The sequence below is a fragment of the Eumetopias jubatus genome, unplaced genomic scaffold (assembly GCF_037043125.1).
Source record: "Eumetopias jubatus isolate StellerSeaLion01/CBP00866 unplaced genomic scaffold, mEumJub1_p1.0 scaffold_4, whole genome shotgun sequence".
Classification (NCBI taxonomy): Eukaryota; Metazoa; Chordata; class Mammalia; order Carnivora; family Otariidae; genus Eumetopias; species Eumetopias jubatus.
In genome coordinates this window covers 45,507,842-45,520,438 of record NW_028274810.1, presented here as the reverse complement: position 1 = coordinate 45,520,438, position 12,597 = coordinate 45,507,842, and the positions used below count along the sequence as shown (strand labels likewise).

Here is a 12,597-nt window from a genome sequence, read left to right as displayed (position 1 = left end):
GTCATTATCTCCAGGTTTTCTTATCATCTTCTTTTCACCAGTTGCCATACTATAGCTAGGTTTAGCTTTCTAAAAACTGAAGTTAGATCATCTGGCCTCCTTTATTTAAAATCTCCAATGCTTTCCCTTTGCTTTTAAGATAAAAACAAAATTTCTTGAAACAATCTACAAAGCCTCACACTTACATTCCTACTTTCCCGCCCAGGTCTATCTCTTGCCACTTACAGTCTCTCATCTATGTTCCAGCCCAGGGCCCATTTCTTTTCCCCAACATGACTTGCTTCCTCCCTCTTCCCTGTCTTTGCACACATTAGTCTCTTTGAAACATTCTTGCTCACTTTCCGTCATATGAACCCTAATTAATGTTTAGATCTTAGCTTAAATATCACTTCTTCCCACAACATCTTCTTTAATTCTCTAATATTGGGTTAATGCAGTCTCCTCTATGCCCCAAGTCATCATTTATTATAGTATTTATCATACTGTACTCATACAGTTTTGGAATTTTCTCTTCTCCATTATCCTTTGCTAATTATACAGTGAATATTTCAAAGAGATAAAGATCCCTTCTGTCATGAACCCCCCCAGAAATATTTACCCTTTTTAGAGGGAGAATATTATATAATAAAACAGTTAAAATCTTGCCTAAGAATAACTTGATACCAATATCCCAGATATTAGAATTTATAGTACTTTATTGGAAAGAGGGTTTGTTTGTGATAGATGTTGAATTTTTTAAAGTTGGACAGTGACCATACATCAAGAAATGAGACTGTTTATATCATTGCAGTGGTTAGGCAATCTAGCATATGTTCAGCAATAAATTATGTGAAGCATCAGATTCAATATAAGCTACATATTAGCCATTTACAAAGAGGAACAAATCCATGACTACAATGTATGACAGCATTATCAATTATAGTAGTAGCAACATTACACATGGCTCATCCTTCTGGATTTAGTAGTACCCTATCTCCTGGGAGAAATACAAAAATGGAACACAAATATTGGCATTGACTCTTATGCAAGTGATGGGTATGCACTGAGAAGAACTTGAAGTTAGAGTCTCTTTTGCATAGGATATATTCAAATTAACCTTATAATCTCAGGCTTAGAAAGAACCAAAAAGCCATCACATCCAGCATCCTATGGGTGACCCGAGAGATCAAATGCCCAAAGGGCCAGAGGAAATAGGCAAATGCTTAACACAGAACAGTGTGATGGACAGGAAATCACATGCTCTGACTCAAAGGGACAGCTGCTACCCAGCTTCAGCCAAACAGTGCCATACAGGAATGTAGAGATCATTGCCCACTGTTACCATATAAAATAATTTCTGTGTGTTTGTGTTAGAAATCTAAAGGCTTAGGGCACCTGGGTGGCTCATTCAGTTAAGCCTCTGACTCTTGATTTCGGTCATGATCTCAGGGTCGTGAGATCGAGCCCCATGTTGGGCTCTGTACTGGGTCTAGAGCCTGCTTAAGTTTCTCTCTCTCCCCCTCTACCTCATGCGTCCATGCTCGCACTCTCTCTCTCTCTCTCTTTCTGTCTCTCTCTCTCTCTCTCAAGAGCAAGAAAGAAAGAGAGAGGAAGGAAGGAAGGAAACTAAAGGCTTTTACATGTTGTCAATTAATTCAATTTTTAAGAAAGCATCTTTCAGTTTAACACCATATGGGCTAAAGGGAATCAGCATAATGTGTAAGAACATGAGCCTTGTAACTGATGCAAGCTACTTAACCTAGCTATACTTCACTTTGTTTTTAAAATGGAGATAATAATAGGACCTACCTCAAAAGATTGGAATGGTGACTGGGAATTGGAAGCACTCAATAAATATTAGCTATTATTATTATCTTTAGGCTGTCATTGAATGCTCCTCTGGCTGGGAACTGTGCTAGAGTTAAAAGGAAAACAGAGAAGAATAGGGCATTGCTCAGGCCCTCATAGTACAGAGCAGAAGTTAAGTCCCAACTAGAGAGAAGCAGAGTGCTAAAGATGCTCCCTGGAGGAGTCTCCTGCCCAGACTGTGGAGAATGGGAAGATGGTATCAGAGAAGGAATATGAGAAGAGATGATACCTGAACTGCAAAAAGATGTAAACTAATTAAATGAGAGATAGTGGGGAGGTAGAGAAGGAGTTCTAACAGAAAGCAGTATGGGCAAGGTGCAGAGGCATGAGAGATCCACAAATAATTCAGTAGGGATGAATCAGAGAATACAAGGGAATCCATCACAAGGCACATGCTGTAAATGTAAACCTAGAGCCAGGTGGTGAAGGGCCTGTGTGTTCACAGTGAAAGTCACTGCAGGAGTTTAAGCAGGGCAATAATTAAACGCTATTATTATTTTCAAAACTCCTTCTTGCTACAAAGCAAAGTCTAGATTGAAGAGGCTTGAAACCAAGGGCAAGAAGACCAGGTAATCTAGATAAGGATGTATAAAACCTTAACTAGGGTAGTGGCTTTAGAAGAGAAAGGAGGCCAGTTGTGGGAAATTTGAATGGGATTTGCCCATGGGTTGAGGTGGGAGCACAAGGGAGAGGGAGGAGTCAGGGTTAATTTCCAGGCTTCTGGCTGAGCCAAAAGGAGGATGATGGATCCAGGGAGAAAGCAGATTTGTGAGAGAAGTGACAAGATTAGGCAGAGAAGAAGCCAAGGTGTGAAGCCAAGCACAGAGAGAAGAACCAGGCAAGATGAAAAAGGAGCTGGTCTGACCTGGCAAACAAGAGCTGTACTGGATACATTTCAGAGAAAGAAACCAACACCTGCTTCCCAGATTTTATGTCTCTCCTGGGTCTGTCTCCTCTGATATATCACGAAAAACTAAAGAACAAATCTAAGATAAATTAATCCATCAATACGTATTTTATCCAATCCCATTCCCTTATAACCAGGTACCAAATTTTGTGGATCACTTTCAGATTATAGTTTGAGGCCAAAGAAGAAAGCCTCTTGTTTTTCTTTTGTCTTCCTATGTGATGCCAGCTGGTTCACAAGGAGACTCAACTCTGTGTCCTGGGATTCCTCAGTGCCAAGCTGTATCTAAGTCTCGGATGTGGCAGCAAATTAAGAACATCTGCCAATTCATTCTAGCCAGATTTTGGTGAGACTTCATATTGAAGTTTTAAGTCAGAGTTGCAAACTGTAATATAGGGGCCAAATATGGCTTGCAAGTTTTTTTGTCTCACATATGATTGTAAAAAATAAGAATTTAAGTACATTTAGAGACACAGTTATATCACAGGATCCCATATTTGTGGCCATTTGTGTTTGCTACCCCTGTTTAAATATTAGATGATTATGTTCTCCATATATGATTAGGATCCTAAAGCATCTAAATAAAATAACCTTAAAAGGCATAAGCACGTTGATGATATGGACTATGCTTGGACAAGTAATAGGAAAATAGGAGTGGGCGAAAGTTCTGAAATCCTGTGTTTGCTGTGCTAATCTTTATCACTTTATCACTGAAAAGAGTAGAGCCAGCCAATCACTACACAGATCACTGGAAAGATCAAATCGGTCCAATGGATAGTGATATTTCTATGAACGTAGCTTATATTAACATTCCAATACTTCATTACACTGACAAAGATTGCAATGAGAATAGACACTGGTGCAAATTAATCTATTCTTCTGACAGTCTGTAATGAGAATGGGATGTGGTTTAAAAAATTAAGCCATTCTTAGTGCAATCTCAAGATTGCAATCTCATGGTCTCTCTCAGATGCTATATGCTCTGGTGATACATCATTGAAAAGTGTCAGTTTAACAAAGAATGTGTCTCAGCTCTTGCTGGGAGAGTGGTCTGCATTTGCTTTGTTTCACCACAGCCCAACCCATAAAAACAATGAGGTAGAATCAATTGTGTTTTTTAAAACACACATACACACAATCAAAACTTAAAACAAACAAACAAACAAAAAAACAAATAAAAAACATTCCAGCAGTTTTATCTTAGTCAAAGCTTACAAATAAAATACCGTACTTTATTGCTCTTTTTTTGTACAGATGCTTAGATTTATTTTTATAAAACGTAAGTGATAGTTTAATTTAGGAATTCAGAATCCAGTACCAATTTATCCATAAGCAATATAGCTAATTAAATTCACCATGAAGAGCTGCATAGTCATCCTCTCCACAGCCATATTACATTATGAGCTGGGGCTGGTGACAGATGAGATGGTTTGTAGCCTTGTAATTTGCAGTAACTCAATGCAATCTTTTACTTAGTATTCATACTCCCAAAAAACCTCAAAAGGAACTATGATTTCTGGTCTAAACAGAACAGAAAATATACAATGTTTTTGATATCTAGTTCTCTAGATTCAGACTAAAAGGGATCAGTGAAACCCTTAGCTCTATAGATGATAATAATTACAGCAACAACAGCTAACACTTATTGAGAACCAACAATGTGCCAGATGCTCTCTGTACACTATCTCCTTTAATTCTAACGATAACCTGTGGTTTAGGTTCTATTAGGATAAGATATATGCTCAATATCACATGCTAGTAAGAGGGACAGTCAAGACTTAAGTGTATGGCTCCTTGTCCCCAAAGCCCATGCTTATCACCATTACACAAAGTCCTCACTGCTTCATCTTACATGTACAAAAATTAATACTCACAGAGGCAAATTAGCTTAATCAGGATCTCTCATAGAGTTAAAAGCAAAGCCTCCTGGAAATGAGGCCCCCGCATTTCCTTGTGAAGGGCATTTCTTGTTTTTCTTTTTTGTGTGTTTTTGTTTTGTTTTTTAGATTTTATTTATTTATTTGAGAGAGGGACATGAGAGAGAGCATGAGAGAGAGCAAGAGCACAAGCAGAGGGAGAAGGGTAGAGGGAAAAGCAGACTCCCTGCCAAGCGGGGACCCTGAAGTGGGACTCCATCCCAGGACCCCAGGATCATGACCACAGCTGAAGGCAGATGCCCAACCAACTGAGACACCCAGGTGCCCCAAGGGCATTTCTTAATAGTCATACTGTTTCAGTTTATGGAAGCCCCCTCCCCAAATGTTCTGAAAAGAAAGATGAGATTATGAACTAAATATGCCACAAGATCTCAATAATTTACCTAATTGTGTCATAATTTAATATTAAACTAAACATATTCATTCCATGGTGTTTCTTGGTGACTAGGCATTGTGCTCTGTCCTAAAGACATAACAATGAGCAAGATATTAATCGGCATTAATCCATAATCCTTATTTATTTGTACAATAAATGTTTACTGAGTCCTCTATACCATGACCAAAATATGATCTCCAGTGAAATCATATTTTGAACTGCCTCATTTACTGATTCATTTGGTGCATATCAGTTGGGTGCCTACTAATTTCCTGTCATCGTGCTAAGCACAGGAGATACAATGGTGAAAAGTTACAGTTCCTGAGCTCAAGGAGCTTGTGATCTATTTACAGAGGCAAGCAAATAAATGAAAAATTAAGTATAATATAATGTATGTTATTGTAGTATCAGGTGCTGTGGGAGTACATAAGAAGGGCACCCAGAGACAGTTCTTTAAGCTAAGACCTAAGGGACCTAGATGTAATGTAGGAAAAGAGGGTGTGAAAGAGCATTTAGGAAAAAAGGATCACCTTTCTGAATTTGTGATTGAACCATAAAAAGCAGTGAAAATCCAGTAATTCATCTCTTTAATGATTACTCATTCATTTACCAAATTTATTGAAAAGTCTAACACTTTATTTTTTTCTTAGTTTATTATCACTCTCATGGAATGTTCGGTACATTTGGTCACACGAATGAATGAATGAATGAATGAAGGTTATCACATGTTGTACTGAATGCTTGTTGACGATCTCTAATAATATCCTTTTTTTCTTGATAAAGTATTAATAAACAATAAAGAACTTGAATCCACAAATCAATACCATGGTTCTATAAACCTTTGAGGCTGACTCACAAAATCTTGTTTTCAGGATAATGGGAGTGGGAAAAAGCTATGCTCTAGAATTGTGCAGTCCACTATGGAAGCTACTAGACACACGAGGCTATTTAAATTTAAATTTATATGAACTGAAACTGAAGTAGAAATTCAGTTATTCAACAGTCACACCTTTTTAGTGCTTAATAGCCACATTTTAAGTGCTTAATAGGTATATGCTACCGTGTTGAACACTGCAGAATATTTCCATCATTGTAAAAGGTTCTATTAGACAGTCCTACTTTAGAATCTTGATTACAAGTTTCACTAAATCATTGATAATTATCACAGTGCTGAAGAAATTGTAGGTGCTCAATAAATAGTTATTGATATTTTTAAATTTAGCCTTATTCTCTTTTAATAGCAAAGTTTCACTTGTAAAAGTAGAAACCAGTATGTACATAAATCATTTAACATATTTTATGTAACAATCAAGGTAAAACACTTGATTAATGGGCTGACAGTCTCTCTCCTGAATCTGGAATACCAGAAAATTTCCCAGCTGTTGGTATAGCACGGCCACTTAGGCAAGACTGACAAAGTACTCTCAAAGGTGACAAATCTCAATTCCATGACCCCTCATGTTGCATTGCCCACTTTCTGGCAGAGGTGCTAATGAGTAGTATTGCTGCCAAGAGTGCACAAAGCAAAAGGGAGAAGGAGATGCCAAGGACTTGCAGAATCTACTTTGAATAATGAAGAATTAAATATCGTTCATCTTAAACTGATTCTCCAGACACAGTGCCAAGAAGCAAACAAGTAACTTTATAGACTTGATATCAGAGTCTAAAAGGGTTTCAGAGGAGACATTTGGCACCTGCATCTGAGTTTAACTCACTTTATGAATAGTCCCTCCCCACCCATTAGGATATGTATAATTAGTTTAAATGTGTTCACTACACTGGCTTATGTGCTTATAGCTGCACCAGCTCAACAATATCCAAATGGTCATAAGGTGAAAAAGTAGAGTTTGAAGATCAATGATCATTAAGCATTAGTTAATCTGTTTGCTTATTTATTTACCTCATTCCAAAAAGAATTAAAAATCATCAAGAGCAGCCAATGGGAGAAATCTAACATACCTAGTTTTTTGACACAAGACACATTTTGTAAATCATGTTAAGTTTGCTAAGGATGTTTTGACCAGTCTTTTGTGTCTTTGTTTTCTTAGTGTTGGCAACTATAACTGTAGCTGATAGTGGCTAGATAACGGCTGGCAAATGTGACAGTGCAAATATTCTATAAATGGCATTGAAAACAAAAGCAGAAATGGAATTTCTGACTGCCCTCAACCTGGAAACATGGTGCATTTAGACTGCGGTTGCAAGGAAATACCAAAATACCAGGCCGGCAAAGTGAACTTAAAATTTTAAATGCAAATAACCAATAAATATTCAGGAAACTAGTAAGCCTCACTATCCATCAAAGAACAAAATTTAACCAACAAGAAATGAGCTGGCGTATTTACCTCTCATATTAGCAAAATCTTTCATAAAATGTGAAAGCCTAATACTGGTGCAGATGTAATGAAAACTCTCTCACACATTGGCTATTCAGAGTATAAATTAGTCCAACTCTTTAGAAAAACTGTTTATCAGTATGTATCAAAAGTCTTCAGTTATGCCCTTTGACATGTTAATCTCTCCCCTCAAAATATCATAAACAGGGCACCTGGGTGGCTCAGTTGGTTAAGCGACCACCTTCAGCTCAGGTCAAGATCCCAGAGTCCTGGGATCGAGTCCCGCATTGGGCTCCCCCTGCTCTGTGGGGAACCTGCTTCTCCCTCTGCCTGCTGTTTTCCCTGCTTGTGATCTCTCTCTCTCTCTCTCTCTTAGTCAAATAAATAAATAAAATCTTTAAAAAATATATCATAAACAGTCTGTGAAACTGGGAAAGTCATACTGAAGAAGATATACTTTGAAGTGTTTATGCCCAAATTTGAACAACCTAAAATTGAGGAATGATTAAGTCACACAGAATACAGTTATTAAAAATATGTTAACCTGAAGTTTTAATAACTTGGAAAAATGTTGATATTTAGGGGAAAAATATTACATAATCATATATTTGATTGGGCATGAGCTCAATGATAAAAAGAATATATAAGAAATACTCAAAATAATTAACAACTATCCTTTCTGAATAAGATTTTGTTCTAATTATGTTTCTGAAATTCTACAGAAAACAGGTATAAATGTTACATTTGTCAAAATTAGATAGTAATTCTGACTAATCCATAAGGCAAAATGTTGATTAAGTTATATTACATATAATTTCACTAAATTAGTAGATCTATAAACAGGATTGAATTGGAGCAAACTTTAGTGGAAGAGAGGTAATAGTTATAGGTCATATCAGAAAAGTTATTAAGGTACAGACAGATGTTGATGACAAACGTAGAAGATAGGAAGTCAACATCCTGGAACTTTAGCCTCCCACTGGTGCAGAGCAATTTTTCTGAGAAATAAAAAGAGCTTCAGGTGTTGTTTACAAAGTATTTTCAATGTGAAGTGGTTGAAGAGAGCGTGGAATCTGGAACAAGAGGCTACACCAATTACTAATTATATTTAATTTTTTTCACAAATTAAAAACTAGTTACATACACGCACACGCAGAGAAATACCTACTTTGGATGATTGTTAGGAGGTTTGAAAAAGCTTATGTACGTATCTACCATGCTGCCTGATATAAAATATGTTCAGTAAAAGTAGCTATGAACTTGGTTTCCAAGAGAGTTACAGAAATCACTGGTTGTAGAATAGGAAACTATGCAATAGTCAGGGATCTACAGTGAAGTCCCAAGAATCCCAACACTGTAATGGGGAGTTTGAGATGAGCAATATTCAGAAATCCAAGCAGACAGGTAACACTAGGGAGTTCAGTCAATGAGGGGTATTAGCTAATATGATGGATTTGAAGTATCTAACAAAGTTTAGCAAATAATAACTACTTTATAAGTATTAAATCTTAAAATCCGAAAATTCTTATAACCAGTAATGATAATTTAAGCTTAAAAAATAATCTATTTTGTCCAAGTGATACGGGTGCTTTCCGAACTGCAAAGTTCAGTGGCACCCCACATCTTGCTAAGTACAATATAAGCTCTTTCTCCTGGGATTTATGACATTGTACAGTCTGGTCCAATTTGCCTTTCAGTCCTTACTTCCTATAACATCACGCATATACCCTATACTTCAGACACACACACCAAACGGCTTGCTATTTGTATGTTCTTTTGTATGCTTCTTTGATCCTGTTTATGTTCCTTCTGTTCACAATTTGTTGAATGAACAACTGAATGAATGGACAATTATAAAGACTAACTTATAGTATCAAATTATCCAACATTTTGTTTAAGCATTAAAAAAAACCAGCAGAGAGCTGTCTTTGAGTCTCCGCTAATGTTGCACAGATTGATTTTTGATGACTTTTTATTGTCTGTTCATATGTTTCTTGAAGCAAACATGTGGATTTCAGAACTGACATGATCAATTTGGTTCCTAGCGGCTGCTGCAGCTGACATGGCTTACCACCATATCAGACCTCCCATTGGCTACTCCATCCCCAAGCCCATATCATCTCTGCTGATGCGAGGGTGGAATGCATGTCCTGAAGTGAGTAATTTTTATTTCCTCTTAGGAAATAAAATGTGTTATGGTCAAAACCTGTCCCAAATAGTGTAACTCCAAAGTCTACTTCCAGTGTGTATTTTAAGACTGTCAAGGCAGGAAGACTGATTTGCCTTCTGCTCTGTAGTCTCTAATTGCCTCAAGAAGTCTGAGGATCTCATATTTCTTTGCTGCAGCTCTCTGATTTTGAAATGTTTCTCACAACTGATTAGCAAAAGAGAGACCAGGGTATGACAGATGACTCACAGTCTCATCTCAGCTGCAATTTTATTAACTATGCTTGAGCCATACTTAGTCATTTTCCGAAGAAAGAAGTTTGGCACAAGATGGATGTGTGTTGGCTTTTCGCCACGAGGCAGGCCTTCAGGCTAAGGCCCCATGACATGTGGTCTTCAGTAGGCACTGGCTCAAGCAGGAGTCCCAAGGCCTTGTCCTAGCCCCCCCCCCAACTCTTTAAGTGGTTATGTGATAAAGTGGTTAAGAGCACGGACGGAGGAATCGATCCTATGGAAGGAATACGTAAAGAAGGCTATGTAAATAGTGAAAAAAAATTTAAATATGATCATAGATCTAAGAATATTAAGGGTCACACTCCTATAATCCCAGAATGAAATCTCAAACCGCTTGTCTCTGGGAAAGGGTTCTTCTTACCTATGCCAGGCATTTTGACGTCTACTTTGTTCTCAAAGAATGACAAAGGAGGACAGTCTACAACTTCTCTCCTGATAACACGGTTTAGCACAGTGTCTAAGACTCTCCCTGCCAGCATGTTTTGTTTTCATTGAAATCCTTGTGTTTTGATGTCAGCCCACATTGATTCTTCTGCTGAGCAGAGGGAATTGGTTCACATTAGTTCACAAAAGTGTAGCTGTTCGTAACTCAGGATGCACCTCACCAAAGGAGAGCGAGAATAAGCCCCAGGCCAGATTTTGGAAGGAGAAAGCAAAGTCCTCCCTTCTTTTTTCTAATAGCAAAACCCAGACCAAGTCATTACCCAATCCCACAAGTATACATGGAGATTCTTAAGAAGAAAAATAAAGATTATTATGGCATGTGGATGGAGTAATCTCAAAAGAGATAACCTCATCTCCTGACCATTCCATTTGACAGATTATGTATTTATTGGGGTTGAATCTTCTCTCACTACCAGAAATCAGAGACTTTTTGTTTTGTTTTGTTTGCCCCTATAACCCCAGCATCCAGAACCATCCCTAGTAGATGTTCAGAAATATTGGTTGAGTAAATGAACGAGTACCACTACTGCTTATCAAAGCCTCCAGCCCCCGCATCTGAATTTCAGTGTCCAAAAAAATTTTGTCTTGAAAATTATATGACCTAAAATAGTTTGGGAAAAGCTTTCCTTATTTTTCAATATGAACCTCAGGCATATTTTCTAGGGATAAGTGTGTCAAAAAAGCTAATCCGGAATTTCATTCTCTCTTTGGTGTACATAACATTAAGTGTAACATAAAAAACAGTCGAGGGACTCCCTTTTGCTTTTATTAATGGACAAGATCTTCATGATTATGATTATAAATAAGGGACATATGGAAGTTTTCATTTGGAGATAAAAGCAAGTAATTAGCAACTTCTAAAAGCATTTTTGGGGGGTAGAATGGCTGTCACAAATAACAGGTTGGGAAATAAGAGACCCAGATTAGGGCCAAAGGAGGGTACATTTAAAGTTTACAAGAAATACTAAGAGCCCAAAAATCAAGTGCTTAGTGGAAAAGTTTTATTGCTAAGCAGCAAAGCGAATCAGCCCAGGGCCTGGGCTCTGAGAAGGCAGGGAGAAGGATGGGAGAAAGGCATAGTAGGCATAGTAGGCAGAAAAGTCTCTGACTAGCCGGCTGTATCTGGGCTTGCCAGACAGGTGGGCCCTGGCTTGGCTGTGCTTTCCATCTCAGCATTATGAAGTTGAGCTGCTGGATGTGACATGCCTGAGACATCAGCACAGTGCCCACCCAGTAAGGTCTTCACTGTCTGAGTAGGCTCAGTAGTGAGAAGGGAAACAATGGGCTAGTTTTCATTCTTTCCTTCAACAATGATTTATTGAGTCTCTGCTCTACACAGCCCCAGGAACCAGTGCTGGGGATTCAATGGAGACATGCTCTCCATGGAACCTCAGTAAGGCCTAGTAGCCAAATGGAGACTAGTTGAATAAACACATAATTTTTTTCTTTAAATTTTTTTATTGTTATGTTAATCACCATACATTACATCATTAGTTTGTGATGTAGTGTTCCGTGAGTCATTGTTTGTGTATAACACCCAGTGCTCCAATGCAGAACATGCCCTCTTTAATACCCATCGCCAGGCTAACCCATCCCCCCACCCTCCTCCCCTCTAGAACCCTCAGTTTGTTTTTCAGAGTCCATCGTCTCTCATGGTTCGTCTCCCCTTCTGATTTCCCCCCCTTCATTCTTCCCCTCCTGCTATCTTCTTCTTTTTTTTTTTCTTAACATATATCGCATTATTTGTTTCAGAGGTACAGATCTGTGATTCAGCAGTCTTGCACAGTTCACAGCGCTCACCATAGCACATATAAACACATAATTTTATAGTAACAAGCCAAAATGAGGAAAACAAGATTAGATGAGAACACATACTAAAGGAATGGGCAAGTGATGGACAAAGAGATAGTGTAGGTCAAGAAAGGCTTCCTGGAAGAAGTGACACATGAGCAAAGATCACAAGCATAAATAGGAGTTTGCTGAATGAAGGGGGAGGGCGTTTGGTGAGAGGGAAAAACAGTCCAAGCGAAGAGAAGTGTGCAAATTCACTGAGAGAAAGGACACAATGAAGAGACTTACTAGTTATGGGAACCCTGTAGCCAGTGAGGAGTTAGATCTCTCTACCATCATTTTAAACAAGTTCGTCTTTAGATCTGAGACAATAACACCATGCTCTCCTGGTCCTTGCTTCTAGGTTATCAACTTCACTACTAACTCTTTCCTTACGTATTTGTCTTTGCCTCACTCCTTGAATTTGAACCACGTTATTATCACCTATGTATGTCTTCT

General features: G+C 38.1%; 1 protein-coding gene across 1 annotated transcript in view; it reads left to right on the top strand.

Moving 5' to 3' along the window:
* The window catches only part of TNNI3K (TNNI3 interacting kinase), a 314,577-nt gene that overhangs the window by 227,378 nt on the left and 74,602 nt on the right, over positions 1–12,597 (top strand). Inside the window, exon 21 of the mRNA XM_028102541.2 lies at positions 9,450–9,559. Within this exon, the coding sequence (XP_027958342.1) occupies positions 9,450–9,559 (110 nt within the window). The remainder of the gene's footprint in view (positions 1–9,449; positions 9,560–12,597) is intronic.